General features: G+C 36.4%; 2 protein-coding genes across 2 annotated transcripts in view; both read right to left on the bottom strand.

Moving 5' to 3' along the window:
* Positions 1305-5298, bottom strand: LOC104777327 (protein DETOXIFICATION 21-like). Its single transcript, XM_010501554.2, has 8 exons — positions 4939-5298; positions 3198-3739; positions 2737-2823; positions 2499-2555; positions 2165-2403; positions 1946-2064; positions 1743-1829; positions 1305-1591 (listed from the first exon to the last, which is right to left on the bottom strand). Exons 1-8 carry the CDS (start codon positions 5209-5211, stop codon positions 1511-1513), a joined length of 1485 nt encoding a protein of 494 aa, XP_010499856.1. The 5' UTR covers positions 5212-5298; the 3' UTR covers positions 1305-1510.
* LOC104777326 (protein DETOXIFICATION 23-like) overlaps positions 7615-18290 on the bottom strand; it is a 16843-nt gene continuing 6167 nt past the window's right edge. Inside the window, exons 2-8 of the mRNA XM_010501553.2 lie at positions 10183-10724; positions 9760-9846; positions 9009-9065; positions 8585-8823; positions 8207-8325; positions 7987-8073; positions 7615-7893 (exon numbers count right to left, since the gene is read on the bottom strand). Of these exons, the coding sequence (XP_010499855.1) occupies positions 7831-7893; positions 7987-8073; positions 8207-8325; positions 8585-8823; positions 9009-9065; positions 9760-9846; positions 10183-10724 (1194 nt within the window). The 3' untranslated portion in view covers positions 7615-7830. The remainder of the gene's footprint in view (positions 7894-7986; positions 8074-8206; positions 8326-8584; positions 8824-9008; positions 9066-9759; positions 9847-10182; positions 10725-18290) is intronic.

The following is an 18290-nucleotide window of genomic DNA, read 5'->3' as shown; positions in this document are numbered from 1 at the left end:
CAAAATTCACATGTTTCTCTTAAATATCGTTCAAAATTAAATAAGTATTTTATTATTGTTTTTATGAAGTTTTGTTTAATCCTTTACATTCTGGTTCAATCCAACAATTCAAAAATTTGAGCGAAACATTTACCAATATAAATTCTTAAAAAAGTAAGATTATATTTAACCCATTTCTATTTTCATCTACAAAAATATAAATTTTCATTTTTTTTATTCTTTATATGTAAAGATCTTTATATCTAATTTACACTAAAATTTAGAGATCAATTCAAAAATAGATATCGAGTTGGAATAAACCCAACCTTTTAAAAAGTAATATAAAACAAAAGAAAAAAAAAAGTGGAAACTATTTTGCATAGTAATCAAGAGTTTAAAGGCTTGTATACCAAGTGTCAAGTTCAATTCCTAGGATTAGCAGTTTCTTGTGAATCAATGGTGTAAAGTGTACGGAGATTCCAAAATATTGCATACAAAACCTTACGTTGTGGTCTTGTCTATTTTAGAGAGAATTTATTCATCTGAGTGTTTCAAGGAGAGTTGCATCGTGGAATCATTATTTAATTTGTAGCAGATGTTCGATTGCCGCCTCTGATTGAAGAGTATCATTAATAAAATAATTTTATTGAGGGTGATAGAATGCTAACAGTTACAGATGTTCAACCATTTCTGTCTGGCCTAAATGTTAAGGTTACATCAGATGTTGTATAGGTGATATATGGTTCGAAACTGAGTGTATGACTTCTTTCTTTAAAAACAAATCAATTGTGTGGCCTAGAAGATGTGGATGAATGAAATCATAGGATGATGGCTGGTGTGTTAGAGAATGATTTGGATGTGTTCATGTCAAGACACAAGATGAAGAAGTGGAAGGTCATTCAATATATCAACTTCACTGCTGACAACAAGACCATGTACGGTCAACAAGCACGACTAATGCATGTGCTCAAGAAGTCAGAGCTAAAATCATTTACATGATTGCTCACAACTCACAAGATCCCTTTTAATTTCAGCAAGCTTGGTGTATCAGCATTGGATGATGCAGCATCTAGTACAACTTGATGAGGTTAAAGCAGTATCTAATGTTAAGAATCGCTGAAAATCCGACAAAGAAGCCGTTCTATGTGCAAGTTTCTGTTTGTTTTAAACTTTTACACATTATATATTTGGTTTTTTTTGTTTCATTTATTTTAGGGCTTATTGTCTCTTACTAAATATGTATTTTATATTAACAAATTACCAATGTTTAGTTTTTCAAAATGGCAAATCAATAAAACCATTAGACAAATGACAAATTCGAAAAAAATGAATGAAAAAATGGCAGTTTCAACCATAATCCCAAATAAATATAAAAGCGTTGGATTTAACTCGTTACAAATCGAATTCTTGTTATGATGCTACCTACACCTTAACAAGTAGAGTACCAATACTTCAAAAAACAAATAACAATGGTATAACTAATAAAATAAGCAGACAACTCGATGACCAAATTAATCATCGTTAAAGAATATTATTCCTCTGATGAAATTTGATTTGCATCCCTTGATTCTTGTACAGCCCACCGGTTTAAATTTCTCAACGACGTAGATACCTAAAAAAAGTGACAACAAAAAAGTATAAGGTCCAAGAACATATATAGCTTGCTTGAACAAACTAATTATTTTTGTTAGGAGAAAAACTTCAATTCTTTTATCTTAAACTAATTCACAAAAAAAAATAAACACTAATAATCAATTTCTAACCTGTTGATCCCAATCTGTTCTGAGAGTCGCGATAATAAGCACACAAGTCTGAACAAATATTCCAAAGAGCATCCCCATCCATACACCCTATGTACATATAGAAAAAAAATTAAAGGTTATGTTATTTTCAATAGTTAATGTCACCTCTACACATTTTTGTTTCCAAGATCAGAAAACTAAACCTAGTAAAACGAAAAACTTACTTGGACTTGCAAACCAACGACGTAGCCAAGGATTGCACCAGAAGGTATTCCGACAAGGTAATAACAAGCAAGGTTAACGTAAGTCACATATCCCTGCCATCCTGCTCCCACTGCAACTCCTGTTCCGGTTTAAACCGATTCAAACACACAAACTACTTTGAATATCATTGGTTCGAATATTTCTATGCGTCAAATAGAAAAGAAAAAAAACATACATACCAGAAAGAACGGGTTGAACACTGTTCAAGAGTATGGAAACGGCTAAGAGTGGAGAAAGATCGGCAACTTCTGCGGCGACAGCTTCACTTGTAGTGAAAATGTAGGAAATTTTTCCTCTTAGAAACAAGAAGACGAAGAACATAACGGTTCCTATAGATAGTGACGTTAAACCCGCTATCAGCGTTGCGAACTTGGCTGCTTTTGCGTTCCCTCTACCGAGTTCGTTGGAGACTCGTACACTATATATATAAGTTAGAAAGAAGATGATATGTAAATAGTATCAATTATAAAGTGAAGTGTGTATGTAAGAATCTATAGAGATGTATCAATTCACCTTACTCCTGCCAAAAACCCAAGTGATATCATCATCGCCAGTCCATTAAAGCTGATGCTGCAAGAAAAAAAATTTGGGAAAGATTAGTCGATTTGTAAAATATGATTTATACGTTATACTATTGCTCATACCATAAAACTTAAGAGTCAAGTTAATGCAAAAGATAACGTATATTTGTTTGAATTGGTATTGGTTATGGAGATGAGAAGAGATACAAGGTCAATGCTTGTTGATTTACCAGATTGCTAGTGCATCAAGAGCCACCTCTGCGTTTTTCAAATTTCCAGTGAGTAGTACCAAGATCGAGTTGTACCATAGCTCCAAGCTGTTCAAAACAACCACCACAAAGTAAATAACAATAAGCTAACAAAAGAAAAAGTAACAATTATCATTATAATTAAAATTATAAAATCCTCTGTGGTTTTGACTTGAAAAATGTTACTAATTTGCTAACTTTATCTTATATGTCTACTGACTTACTACCTACCCACAAAGGTATTCATGTGTCTTTCTTCGGTAACCAGATCTTTAGCATCACATCCTATTTTTATCCTAAACTAGTTGATAATTATATTGCTTGTAGCCAGAAAACTAATACATTGACCAAGTAAATCAAGTGGAAATCAATCTCTTGATTTCGCAAAAGACAGGGAAAACTTATAAAGCTATCTTTATGAAATGCCACTAATAAGACCTTACCAAAGCATTCCACCGGACGCCAAAGATAGTTTGAAGACAGGCCATAAATCTTTGAACGCCAGAATAGTGAATCCTCTCCACGTATCCTTACACCCACCGCACGTGACATACAAGAGCTGTACAATGTTAGGGAACCAGTACGCAACGAGCGTCGAGATCATAGCACCAGTGATCCCGAATTCGAAATGAACCACTAGGAGCCACGAGAAGAAGCCATGGAGCCCTAAGGAGACAGCAGCTACATAGGCAATGATCTTGTTCCTGCTCTGAGCTTGGAGAAACATTTGGCAAGTGAAGGTAGGCACGAAGGAAAAGTTGATGCCTATGAGCCACAGAGCTATGATCTGAGCCACACGGACAATACGTTCCTCTTGACCTAAGGCTAAGAGGACAGGGCCAGAGAAGATGAAGATGGGTATGAGGCAAATGGTACAACCTGTGAGGACGATCCATGACCTTTGGAGGTAGATCCCGAGCATATGGTTTTGTTTGGCTCCGTAAGCTTGACCACATAGTGTTTCCAATGCACTGGCCATGCCTAACTACATTAGAAATAATAATAATGTAGAGTTGAGACACTGTAGTTTCATAAAGTGTTAGCTGAATAAAGTTTGGTCAAACAAATTTTATTTGAGTTTGATAAACGGTTTTAGTCTGATGGGTTAAATTTCTATAAGCAATTTGGGTCCAATTAATCTTTTAAAGCGGTCAACGAAATTGGTATGTAGTTTCTTTTTTTTGAAAAAGAAAAATTGCTGTGTAGTTATGTTATCAATCATCGACAAATAATAAAAAAAGGCGTTATGTTATGTATGAAGATATTTGTGGTTGGCAAGAAACCACAACGTATATCTTTTATCAAAAAAAGACAAAACAACAAAAAATCATGCTACGACAAAGCATTGTTGCCGTCAGTAATCAGCATTCACATGAATACTACATTATTTCAACTTTCCGGCAAAAAGAATTCAAATGATATGTTTTCTCTTTAACTAAAAACATACTTCGGCTGTGATAAAAAAAACATACTAAAAGGTTAAAGAGATTTTAAAAAATAAAATTGCGTCATAGTTTTTATACATAAATGAAAAGGTTATACTTATACTGCTTTTACTGTTTTTATGGTTTTTTCAGATTAAACGAGCGACAGCCATTATTGTTTTTTCTTTTCCTCAACCAGCCATTATTGTTGATTGGCTAAATTTTGGTAGGTATCTTGGAAAAAAAATTCCAACCATTTTCTTTCCCTCTATTTATGACATCCAAAATCATAGCCTTTTACTATTATTGAGTAGTAACTATTTTAATAGTACAGTGCTAAAGAATAGATGGGAGTTTTTGGAAGAATTTTATTTCTAATAGTCTTCTTTTTAAAGCTAATTTCTTTCTAATAGTTTTTAGTCCATAAGATTTTTTTTTCAAAATTTTCTTTTTTCCTTACCTAAAAGGACTTATCATAATCATTTTTCTATGAAAGTTCCCTTTTCTCCAGTATCGCTCCTCATTTATTGTAAGCCAATCCGGTGGAGGAACTTATGGAAAGTTATTTCTAAGCAAAACGTGTTTGATTATTAATGGTCAGTAATAGTACTATGACGAGTAGATGTTAGTCTTTCAATGTATTGTAGTGTTTTGGAGGCAACCTAGTACTATTATTCTGATATATATACTGTATATAATTAGTTATAGTATATCTTAATCCACATTAAGCAAGGGATTTGAATCATAAAAGTATACTAACCAAGATACCGTTACTGAAACGGAGGAGAACGGTGAAGGTTATGGAGTAAGCGGCCAACTCGGTTGGGCCAAGATGGCCGATGAAAGCTTGAGTTACCAATGAAATTCCGAACGTAGAAAATCTCGAGAAAATCGCCGGCGCCGCCACAGCCCATAGCTTCTTTGATTCAATCCAAACCTTCTCCTTCATCCCCAAGTCATCCTCATTTCCGTTGTTCTCCGCCGTGTTTTTCAACAAAGCCTCGGTGAGCTCTTCTCCTCCTCCTCCGGCCATCGTGGAGTCTTTGTTTTTTTTTTTTTGTATCCGTAAGACAGGAGAGTAGGAGGAAATAAATAGAAAAGAGAGAGAGGGGGAGGAAGAGTTTGTGTGTAATTAATGCTTGCGATCATTTTTTGGGACACATAGGCCTTGACGACGTGTTGCATCATATACCCATAAAAACAAGAATCAAGTCACGAGCACAATAAAGTGTTATTATCACTTTCTTTTTGCTAAACAATATTGAGAAATCTAAGCAATTACATTATTTTTAGTGAATTAAGATTGTCATATTCAATCTAAGAATTTCGAGAACCAAATGTTTTTTTTTTTCTTTCTGTGAAGTATAATAAACATTCAATATCGTACAAGTTATTGATTATTAAAGTATTCAAATCAGTGCCACAGGTATAATCGTATATATAAGGACTTGATTTTTGAGCATTTCGCTTTATACTCTACCATCACAAATGTATTAAGTCAAAGGAAAAGCGGCAAATGTAAACAACCACCACAACACAATCTCCACAGCCACCAGTCGTCCACATAGTCTCCCACTCTCATCGCCGTCAACATATTTTTTTGTTCCATTACCACCTGTACGTCAGAAATCATGATACAAAATCAAGTTATTTGTAATAATTAAATGTTTAATTTTCTTACAAAGTTGTTATATAATTAATAATTTAAATATTAACAATTAATAATTTAAATATAATTTATGATCCTAAATATTTTAAAAATAATAATAAATAACAACATTCTACCGGTGACAAAAAAAAAAGAATAACATCATTCTACCAATGTTAAGTCATATGTTATTTTCATGGTGTGGATTGATAATTTATTATTATTGAAAACACATAAAATAAAATAGTTTTATTTGCATTGAAACAAAATTTGGTGATATGTTGAGTATATAAATCAAAATAAATAATATCTCTTTATATATTTTGACGATGATCTTGCTAAATTTTAATATATAAAATCAGTAAACTATATATATATATATATATATTACTATAATAATTTTTCAAATTTTGTTTATTTATTTTTTAAAAAAATTCTATTGTAGTTTTGATTTACTAGAAATATAGGTTTAATTAAATTTAAATCTGGAAAATTTAACATTTTACATTTGAAAGATTGAAATTTTTATTAAAAAGAGAAAATGGGGTATTTTCCAAAGGATAACTCAAAAACAGGGTAGTTTTTAAAATGACATTTTTATAAAATGCCTTTTTATAAAACCTTATAAAAATGCTTTGAAAATTTGGAGATATACTCAAATAAGTGTGTAACCTTATAAAAGTATATGCAACCTATTTTTATATTTGTATAAAATTTTATAAATATAGTATAAATATTTTATAAGAACCTTGTAAAACCTTTTAACATATATTGTAAAACCTTACAAACACCTGGATCGAGTTTCTAGATATCATTTTTCATCAAGTATTACCTTCTAAACTTTACAAAACTTTATAATTTTTCACATTTAATAAGTGGTATTTTCAAAGAATGGATAACTAAAAAGAGCATTTTTTAAAGAGCACACAAAAATGGGAATTGTCTCAAAAAATATCTATATATTAACATACTCCCTCTATGTAATAATATATGATATTTAAGATAATTTATTTTGTTTTAGTTATATAATGTTTTCAACTTTCAATATAAAATTAATTAGTTTTTAATTGGTAATTTATTTGGACCATTCATATTTTTTTAGATTGTTTTAGTATTTGTTGAATTGTGTTTAGATAAATAATAAATGATGTTTTAGTTTGGAGTGTAAAAGGTCTATTGTGTAAGAAATGTAAAAGGAAATATACTTAATTAGTTTGTCACCAAAAGTTAAAAGATTTTGATTGACATTTCATAAAGATGACGGAGGAGAGTTTAGACAACTCTCAACGTTACAATCAAAGTTCTCTTTACATAACTACTAGATAACAACCCGCACATAGTGCGGAATAAATCTATGCAAATAAAATCAAAGTTATGAATAAAATTATTTCTTGAGATCTAAAATTCATTTATGTAAAAACAAAATATATAACTAAAATTTGTTTATTTTATTAATTCACGTTCATTTTATGTAAGATTCTGTTTCATCCATGAAATATTATACTAATGGTATTTAAAAGTCAATCCCCTATAATAATGATTTTTGTGATAATTTAATTTTGAATTTTTAATGTGAGGTTGTGAATAGTAATCAGATTTTTTTTAATAAGTAAATAACTTGGGGGTTTGAAAATATTTTAAATCTAATAATGATATATTTAAATAAAATATATTTTATAACTGAAATGTTTGGTTAAGTGTTTTGTTTAAAATTAATTGAAAATGAATATTTTTTAATCATACAATGAAAATTATATGTAAATATCCATAAAAATGAGGGAAAAAATTTATTAGTGTCTTGTGCTCTTTAACGCTGATACATCAGTATTTATTAATATATAGGGAATATATAGTATGATTTTTCATCTTGCTATAACCCCTAATCACAAAGACATCATCATGACTTGAATTTTGCGTTACAATATAGATTGAAATAGAGATTAAAAAGTCGATTACAAACTCAAATTTTTACTTCAATTTTCACGATTATTCTTTTCGTTAAGTTTAGTTTTGACTTCTGGATTCTGGTTCAACCCAACGGTTCAAACGTTTCAACGACGAAGACACCTGCATTGTATTTAAGAATAAGCCAAATATGCAAATCAATTATTTTCTTATAACAAAATAAGTTTAGAATTCGGAGTAATATTCAGTGTATACCTGTTGATCCCAGTTTGTTCTCATAGTCATTATCGTAAGCACACAAGTTTGAACGAAGATTCCAAATATCATTCCTAACCACACGCCCTAAAATTTAAGGAAAAAAAAACACTATATTACCTTGTATATTATCACTAAAAGTATATTATTTCTCTTGCGACAGTAAAAAACTATAAACAAGTTTAAATTTTTTAAAAAGACTGATAAAAAGTGAACTTACTTTGACTTGCAAACCGACAACATAGCCAAGAAAAACACCGGAAGGGATTCCAACAAAGTAATAGCAAGCAAGGTTAACGTACGTGACATATTTTTGCCATCCTGCTCCAACAGCAACTCCTACAAGTACAACCAGTAATAATCAGTCCACATGTAATGAAGGGTTAGAAACAAATTTAATTTCTCGTGTAACGATATTAATATAAATACATGCTGGATTAAAATTTCAGATAATGATAAATTGTTAACTCATTATACGTGAGAGTGACTGAATACCTAAAATACCAGTTTCATACATGAATTAGAGTGTGCTCACTGAAAAACGAATCCTTATAATGTTTCATTGAATGGATGTATCATGTTAAACCAGATACATTACCAGAGAGAACCGGTTGCACACTGTTCAAGAGAATGGAGAAGGCCAAGAGTGGAGAAAGATCGGCTACTTGTGTGGCAACAGCTTCACTTTTTGTAAAAATGTATGAAACCCTTCCTCTTAAAAACAGGAAGACAAAGAAGAAGATGATTCCTATTGAAAGTGATGTCAAAACCACTATCACTGTCGCAAATTTGGCCCTTTTAGAGTTTCCACTCCCGATCTCATTTGATACTCTTACACTATTGCAAACATTATAACATAAAATAAAAAGTAAGAAGAAGCGAATAAGATGTTTAAATTAATCTTGAATAATCTAATATTTAGGACGATTTAAAACCAGATATATCAAATATATCACTCTAGAATTATATTCAATCTTTACATAGTATGATATAATATGTAATATATATAAAATTTTGTGCACCTTGCTGCTGCCATGAAGCCGAAGGCTACCATCATCTCTAGTGCATTAATATTGATGCTGCGAACAAAAAAAAATTTGAAAAACATATAACATTGAATCTGAATAACAATAAATTTTTATTTGATTTGATTCTCGCTAGAACCATATATATGATTACATAACATGCATGTGTGAAAGTGAAACTAATAGTATAAAAAATAACAACAACATATCTGACAATTACCTAGCAGTCCCAAAAAAAAAAATGAGAGAGAGTTTAATTACGTAAATTTTCAAAAACCATTTGATGAGCTTAAAAGAGATCGATGGACAAATTGGAAATTGAATACATTGAGTTACAAAAAACTAAAATTTGAATTCTAATAATAAATCATTGCACACATTTCATCAGATATTTAAATTTCAGCTAAAAATCAACAATAGTAGTAATACAGAAAGTTACTTTCATACCAAATTAAGAATTCATTCGCCTCTTAACTAATTTTCTTGTGGGTGATATTGTAGAATAGCATAATTATATAATCAATAAAATCATGCTCAACTGCAAAAGCATTCTGCCATTCCGCCGGTGCCAATGAGCTATAGAGAGTATAATTAGTACGATTAGTAACCTAGACCGTACCTATCATTTCCATTGGCATCAGTGTACATCATACATGTATTAGAATTCAGATCAACAATCTAAAGATAAATGTACAAACGTATGAATATAACTTCAAAGACAAGAGACCTAAAACTGATATAGTTTTACCAGATTGCAAGTGCGTTAAGAGCAACTTCAGCATTTCTTAAGTTTCCAGTGAGCAGAATCAAGATCGAGTTGTACCATAGCTCCAAGCTGCCAAAAATTAATATCATAAAGGACTTGCTATTATGTATTACGATAGCAATAGTTATAAAAAAAAAAAGAAGGTTTTTTTATGCATGTTTATGTCACGAATAAACATGCAATACTTCTATAATGTATATGTTAAGATTTTCAATCTTGTTTATTAAATATATGCATAAATATCCATCTCTTATTTCAACCAACGTGACAGTATTATTAGATTACGAAGGTATTTGTATAATTGTATGACTAATATATATTTACGTAGATGCTGGTTTGACGAGACACGTGTTGATACTTTTAGGACTTGACACAATAAAAACTTGGGAAGACTGAAAATCATACCAAACCATTCCACCGGAAGATAGAGATAGTTTGAAAACGGGCCAAAGATCCTTGAAAGCCAACCAAGAGAATCCTCTCCACGTGTCCTTACACCCACCGCACGTGACAAACAAGAGTTGCGCAATGTTAGGCAACCAGTGCGCTACGAGAGACGAGGTCATGGCACCAGCGATCCCGAAATCAAAATGAACCACTAGGAGCCACGACAAGAAGACATGGACCCCTAATGAGACAGCAGCCACGTAGGCGATGATCTTGTTCTTGCTCTGAGCTTGGAGGAACATTTGGCAAGTGAAGGAAGGCACGAAAGAGATGTTGATGCCTATGACCCATAGAGCTACTTTCCGAGCCACACGAACAAAGCGTTCCTCTTGACCTAGGGCCAAGAGGATAGGGCCCGAAAAGATGTAGATGGGCATGAGGCAAATGGTACAGCCTATGAGGACGATCCATGATCGCTGGAGGTAAATCCCAAGCATATGAAATTGTTTTGCTCCGTAGGCTTGACCACATAGTGTTTCTAGTGCACTAGCCATGCCTAACTGCATATATTGTCATTGATGTATCGTTTATTACACGATAAAAAAAAAATTATTTCATGGTGAATGACACTCATCATAATGTGATAATCAACCCAATTCAGTACACATGTATATTACTTATAATAATTATAAAACAGGTTTAATAAACGAATATATATAATATGTCCATTTTAGAAAAGTAGAAAGTATAACAATTAACCTTCAAAAGTCTAATAATTAAAATCATAAGCATTATTTCATATCATAAGTTAGGAATTCACACAGAGGAAAAATAAAAATTAAAGATCGGCATTGGCAGGTGACCATTGGACATTAGTGGCCAATGAATCTTGTCACTTCTTGACAATGTTGTCTTTGCTACACAACGGATCGGAGCACAAATTTTAAAAAAGAATATTATTCGTCATAATTTATATTAATCTTTCTGACATTCGTTTATGTTGCGTCATTTCTTAGCAATTTTTTTTCCAAACTTTTTTTGTAGAATCAATATATTCTCCAACATTTTTTTGGTAAAGGGTTTTCTTATATTCTCCACCTTTTCTTTGAAAAAAATGAACCATCCAATAAAAATCTGGTTTACAATGAAAATGTTTTTGCTGCAAAAAAAAACAATTGATGTAATAATCAAAACTAACGTAGTTCAAATTCGTTAAGACTTGTCTAGCAAAAAAGGTAACGACATTAACAATAAACAAACACCTTAACAACAAGTACGACCAACATGCAAACATGCAATGTCTTCCAAACCCGTCATCATGCAATCTATAAAGCAAAGATATGACATATTTTAATATCACAAGGCCAAAGAGTTGTGTGGTTGTGAATTTATGACGGTGTACAAACTGGGTTTCACACAATGAATTTGTTTAAAAGAGCAAAAAAATTCAGTAAAGTAATTTTTCTAAGAAATCGGATTGAAACTAGTAAACAAAAGGAATTGAAATCTCTTGGGAAAGAAGTTAGGGTTTTCTCTCAAGAACAATGAGAAACTAGGGTTTTTGTATTAATTGCTGGATGATTTACAATGGAGAAGTCTCTCCCCTTTTATACAGTTTTATTGATCACAAAATATATTAACTTTCCTTATAATCCAGAATGAGATAAGGAAAGTTCCCATCTCTTCCTCAAGTCGGTCGTCGGGCGAATTAGGAAGTCGGCTTCTCATCGATGGGCTGAGCCTCTTTGTCCGAACAAGCCTCATGTAGATCATCAATTAAGATCCTTAACCGGATTCCCGGTTAAGTAATCAATTTATCTTTCTGTTTTAGATCAGTATGTCAGGGGTACTAAATCCCGCACCAACAATTAGTCCCCCCCAGTTCAGAATATTCGAAGATAAATTCGACTTTTGGAACTTTAGGGAAGAAAATATCCGATCTGTACCATAAAGAAAAAGAAATTTAATATTTAGTTACCTTAATCCCCCTCCACGTGTCACATACGTCGCATCTGTTAGGTCGGAAGATGAAAGGTCGCATAGGTCGTGATGACTTTTCGTAGGGTTGCCGCCCATTCGATTCTATAAATACGGAGCTCCCCTCTTCATTTCTCATTTTTCGCCAACAGCTTCAAGGTACTCCGCTCTGCTCTCTCCTCACTTTGCTTGTTTATATATTTATATATATTTTATATTTCCACCCTCGACTTCCTCTGCACTCTCTGATCGCCCCATCATGACAAGCAATTTGGAACCTGTCTCTTCGCCCGAGACCGAAAGTGATCAATTAGTTCGACGCAACTCGAGGCATATGGCTCCCAATCCAGAATGTTCCACACATATTGGAAGATCTGTCAGACCCAGCTTTGAAGCTCAACCGCTTTTAACCCGGTGCTCAGCTGGAGATTCTTCTTCTCGAACTCGGCCCGAAGATGAAAACACCGAGTCTGCCAACGTTGATCTACGCCTGGAAGAAGATCGGTTCGTCCCCTTAGGAATCTCGATCGAAGATATTGACCCCGCACTAGATCATGAGGGGCGAATTGGAGGTGATAAAACTCTGAGTTTGGTCAGATCGGTCAATGCTATGTTGAACTCTTGCGGTTGGGGTAACAACGGCATTACAATCATAATCCCACGGGATGATCAACGCCCTTGGAACCCTCCGGTTGGATACGTCTGTCTTTATGAAGACTATTTCACCGAATGCCGCCTTTGGTTTCCGATTCCTGCTTTACTATTACTGTACGCTCAACGACGCAGGATACCGATCTGCCAATTGGCTCCAGCCAGTGTTTGTAATTTCGTTGCTGCTCTTATTGTAGCGGCCGAAGTGGGAGTTGAGATCGGAGTTCATTGTTTTGAACAACTCTCCTGCTTTAAAATTTCGAAAAGCAAGGAGAACTGGGAGGTGAATATGAAACAGAAACATAATTTCCTCCCAGGCAAAAAAGTTAGCAATTTCAAAAAGTAGGCTGCTCGCTATTTCTTCGCTCGTGTCGACCAATACTCATTCGAGAATCCGCTGGGCATCCATCGAAGAGTGTGGAATGGAACTCTGAGTAGATTTTTAATTTTCCGTATGCTTTGCCGATCACACACGTCTAACTCGTTTTAACTTCTCGTTTTTTATTTCCAGATCGTCCATACTGTCCAACACGTCTAGCTCGCGGTTATCAATCCGTCCGGGACGCACTACTATCCAGAACCAATCGGTGGTGGGAATTTATCACTCGAATTCGCGTCAAAAGAACGATGGGCAAAGCGAGGACAACGTTCTCGAGTTTCGCGAGTTCGCTGGGACAAACCTCGAAGCCTATCGGATCATGCTAAATCGATGCTAGTACCCTCAAGATTGTAAACCCAAACTCCCTCAACGAAGTCCAATCTGAGAAAGACCATGTTCAAGACGTCGATGAACATATCGACATAGTTGGATTAGAAGACTCCGTGGAAGCAGGTGATCCTCCTTTAATTCCGGATGAGGCTAACTCCCCGATCGCCGAACAGAACATCCCTCCGCCTGAGACTGGGGAGAGAAGAAAAAAAAGAAGAAGAAGCAGGATAAGGGGAAGCAGATCGGGGATCCTGAATCGCAATCCAGGGTCAATCGCAAACGTTCGGCTGACGATGCAGGGTAGGAATCTGCTGATTGATTCTGCCTGAAGAGGAGAAACGACAGAACCGATCGATTTGCCTTTGACTACTTTGGTGATGGCCCCTGGTCACGAGCCGAGTAGCCTCCGTTGAACTCTTTCGGAACCTGAAGATTTCCTCTCGGATTCTTCCAGAAGCCAGCAAATTGGAGTTCGAACAAGCGTACCTCGACATTGCCGAATCCCATTTAATGGTCTGCATTATTCTATTCTTTCAACTTGTTTGAACTTTGTATGGGCGATCTGACGCTCCTTCTCCTTTTCTCTTTTTGTTTTGTTGAACAGACCGCTGCTAAAATCAACAAGCTGACTCAGTTGTACGATAGGCGGTTAAAATCGGTTTTGACTTCTGGATTCGAGTTTCATAAGGTAAAGGAATGCTTAGAGCAGGTTCGAACGGATAGCAAAGCCAAAGATGAGAGGATCAAGGAGCTGGAAGCTATTCTCGCCAAAAAAGACGAAGTCATTGCGAATTCTGAAGCGAGGATTGACGAGCTGAGTTCCCAGACGCTTACTCTCGAGGAAGAGAAATCCGATTTGCAGCGGGAGTTTGATGAATTGAAGGCCAAGCTAGATGGTGAAGTCAACAGAGTACGCCATGATCGTCTAGAAAAAGTGCAACGGACAGCGAAAAAGGCACAAACCCGACTGGATAGAGTAAAGACCTTTCTCCTTGAGCAAAGTACGATAGTTCGCCCCAAGGAGGATATGTTGAACCAAGCTTTTGGGATTCAGGAGATGGTGCAGTATTTGGTCGGAGAAGGGATAGCAATTCCCGAGGAGCAAATCGCGAAGATCAACGAGAAGAAGGCACAGGTCCAGGAAGATGTCGATGCGTTGGACGTTATCGAACTGGGAGAGAATGATCTTGTCATGTCTCATGATCAGCGTGGATTCGGACTTCTCCATCCTGGGATTATGGCTCCGAATTCTGTAAGACACCAGCACGGATCCAATGCTGCTGTTTTTCAGGCTAATCTTTCGTATGACTTAGAAGTTTAACTGCTTTTATTTTTAATTAACTCTGAACTCTTTTGGATCCGGGGTTTTGAAAACCCTTGTAATAATATTACCCCTTTTATTTTGAGTCGGATTTAGATATTTCGACGAAGAGAAAATTTATTTTCCCATTTCGCGAAGAGGACATTTCGACGAAGAGAAATTTTATTTTCCCATTTCGCGAAATGGGAAATCCATCTCCAGGGGCTAATACAAATACCCCAGAATTCTCTCTGATTCATGAACTCGAAACGAAGAAAAATTCACGAAGAATGCCAAGCTCCGTCGGCAGTGTTGATTCCCAAGTCGAGATTGGAAACAATGTCCCGACGTTTTCAAATTCGGAGGCTATCGAAAGGGGAATACCTTTTTATCAGCCGACTTGCTATAATGGAACAAACGCGAAACGATTTGTTATGCAAACTCAAGCTTCTTGAAGCTCATCCAAGATTTTGGATCGAGAATGGTCTCGATAGAGTGGCTGCTATGCTATCTTGCTTGACCGAATATTGCCGAGAAAGCTACTACTAGTCGAATTTGGTGCCAAGTGAGACGAGCTTTTCTCTGAGCAGCGAATTCATGCCATCCGAAGTGAAATCCTTCTATATGAACAAACGCGCTGACAACATAGAGGCTACTGCAGCGTATGCCTTTGTTCATCAGGTAACACTGTTATACTTTACTTATAATGTGTCTTTTCTAAAATACATCATAACTAAAAATATTTTGGCATGCAGATCGAATCCGTTCATCAAGAACAGAGCCATAAACTCTATTATCATCGTCTGAAGAAGAACGAGATTGATGACCGTTTAGCTGTACTGGAAGCCGAAGTCGCCACTTTGAAAGCAAAGAGAAAGAGGACCATAAGTCGTCTCGATGAGGCCGAACAGAAGATCAGGGCATTAGAATCCCGTCCCGACGAATGGGAGAAAACAGGACTTCAGCTGATATGGACTATAGCAAAACGCCTGAGGACAGATACTCGAAAAATTGCAGCTGGAATTGCCCTCAGCTCCGAATAATTGATGTACTTGCAATTAGTGATTTGAACCACTTTATATTAACACTATTTTACGAAATACTGTCAAATTTAAGACAGGTTGCGTTTGCAATAAATAAAAACTTTCATTCAATAAATGTACAAGAAGCAGGACGTCTCCCAGCTTATATCAAGTCATTTTTATGTTTTATATGTGAAAGTAATCACTCTCGGTTCGGAAGAGATGAATTCGTGATGTGAGACTTTTATCCTTAACGGAATGTGTTGGTTCGGTGGGCGAGATGTTGGGCTCGACATATCTCCTTTCCCTTAGTGTTTGTTCGGAGGGCGAGATGCTGGGCTCGGCTTGTCTTCTTTGCCTTTGTTCGGGAATTGGACATTGAAATTATTCTTTGGATTCGGCTAACAATTCCGTCTGAACTAAAAGTCGGGTGCGAAATAAAAACTTTGGGTTCGGCTTATCCCTACCAATAAAATATAGACGCTAGGTGCGAAGTAAATACTCTGGGTTCGGCTTATCCCTGCGTAAGTAAGTTTGTGTGCTGTGAGGCACTTTGATCACCTGGCCAGGGTGTCAACGCCTGAGTTTGGATCGAACTAAAATAGATTTAGTTTGGATTTGAATATACACATCTATATTTTTTTTTTTTTTGACACGTGGCGAGGAACATTGAATGCTTGCATGGTCTTTAATAGCAAATCACGGGACGCATCGAAAAATCTGCGGCACTCTGATTGGTGAATCAATGGTGGTTGTTCTCGAAATCTAAGTATAAATAGAGGAGGAGTTGGATCTTTGATAGATAGTCGCAACTTCTTTCAAAAACAAAAGATGATAGTTACTACCCGATCTGTGTGGTTAAGGAAGGCCCGAGAAAGGATAGCTGCCGCATCTAGCGTTCGGGATCCAAACTAGCCGGATACCTCTCCCGTTCAAGAAATAGGAGATACACCCCGATCTCGTGAGTTTGGTCTGAATCCCGACCCCATCATCCCAGGGATGTCTCCTTTACAATTGGAGCTCCGAAGGTACCGAGGTCGTCGTAAAAGAATGGGTGCGTATATCATGGCGCTTCGCCCGAAGCTCGAAGAGCTACATCGACTCTACCATTTGGAAGGGGCCATTCAAGTTCTGAACGGGCTTGTTGACGAGGGTTTATTCCTGGCGCAGTGGCGCATAGGTCGCCTAATCGCCAAGCATGCAGTGTGCAAGGAACTGGTCGACTGTATGGAGGTGCCTGATCTGCCTGAAGACGACCGCGAACCCTTGGGAAAAACTACTTTCCCGCTCATAACAGACGTCTGGGCCTACCGAGCTTGTCTGCAGAGGTTGATCCGGTTTGTCAACTATCTGGAGTTGACGTGTCAGGCTTTCCGTGAACGCCATCTAGTCGAGGGCCCATGCGTCTTCCTGGAGCACATGATGTCCGAGGGTACCGGACTGCTAGTTGAGAGGCTAGAAGTCTTGCAGCGGGATCGAGATATTTGGCGAACTGCGGTGAACGAACTTGCGGTGGAGGAACCGTTGGAATCTGACCTATCCGGCCCAGCTCTCATCCTGAGATTGAAGGACCGTCCAAAACGCTAGAGGGTTTGCGGCGAAACTTTTGGATCGGGCTCCCTTTATTCGATGCCGAGTTTGCCGAACTGAATGTAATCGACTCACATTCAATGAAAATTCCGACTCTTTTTCCTGTCGAACTGAATGCGATTGAGCCACATTCAATGAAAATCTCAACAAAAACAAACTTTACCTAAATTCTAGCTGCATTCGTTCAATCTTTAACAAAAGATGAGGAATTGCCTACGTACCTTGAAAAGGGATCAAGCCAGTCGTAGTTTGTGGTACAGACGAAACATAGGTAGAGGTCGGGTTCCCGAAACCCCTTAGGGAAGGTCGTGAGGGCGACCTAACAATAGTAACGTTTTAAGTGCGCCGCATTCCATGAGTTCCGAATTCGTTCTCCAGACATGGTCATAAGTTCGGCCCTTCACACCGAGCGCCAAGTTTACCGGCGTTGAGTTCTTTGGTATTCTCGTAAACCTCTCGTAGGACCAAGTCACCTTCGCTAAAGCGCCTCTGACGAACAGTCTTATTATAATACCTAGTTGCCGCGTCTTGGTAGTGTTGAATCCGAACTAAGGCCTGGTCGCGTAACTCTTCAGCGAAGTAAATGTGATCAACAAGGATATCATCATTAAGATCGGGATTATCAACCATCATAGTTCGACGAAGTGTCGGGACACCTGCTTCCGTCGGGGCGAGTGCCTCAATCCCGTATGCCAGAGAGAAAGGGGATTGTCCTGTAGATCGTCGAGGGGTTGTTTAGTAAGACAATAATACACTATCAAGATGATCTGCCCACGCGCCTTTCTTCCAACCAAGTCGTTTCTTCAGCCCATCAACAATCGATTTGTTCGTCGCCTCGGCTTGACCATTCCCTTGGGGATATTGGGGGGGGGGGGGG

The sequence above is a fragment of the Camelina sativa genome, chromosome 3, assembly GCF_000633955.1.
Source record: "Camelina sativa cultivar DH55 chromosome 3, Cs, whole genome shotgun sequence".
Classification (NCBI taxonomy): Eukaryota; Viridiplantae; Streptophyta; class Magnoliopsida; order Brassicales; family Brassicaceae; genus Camelina; species Camelina sativa.
This window is presented reverse-complemented; position numbering and strand designations above follow the sequence as displayed.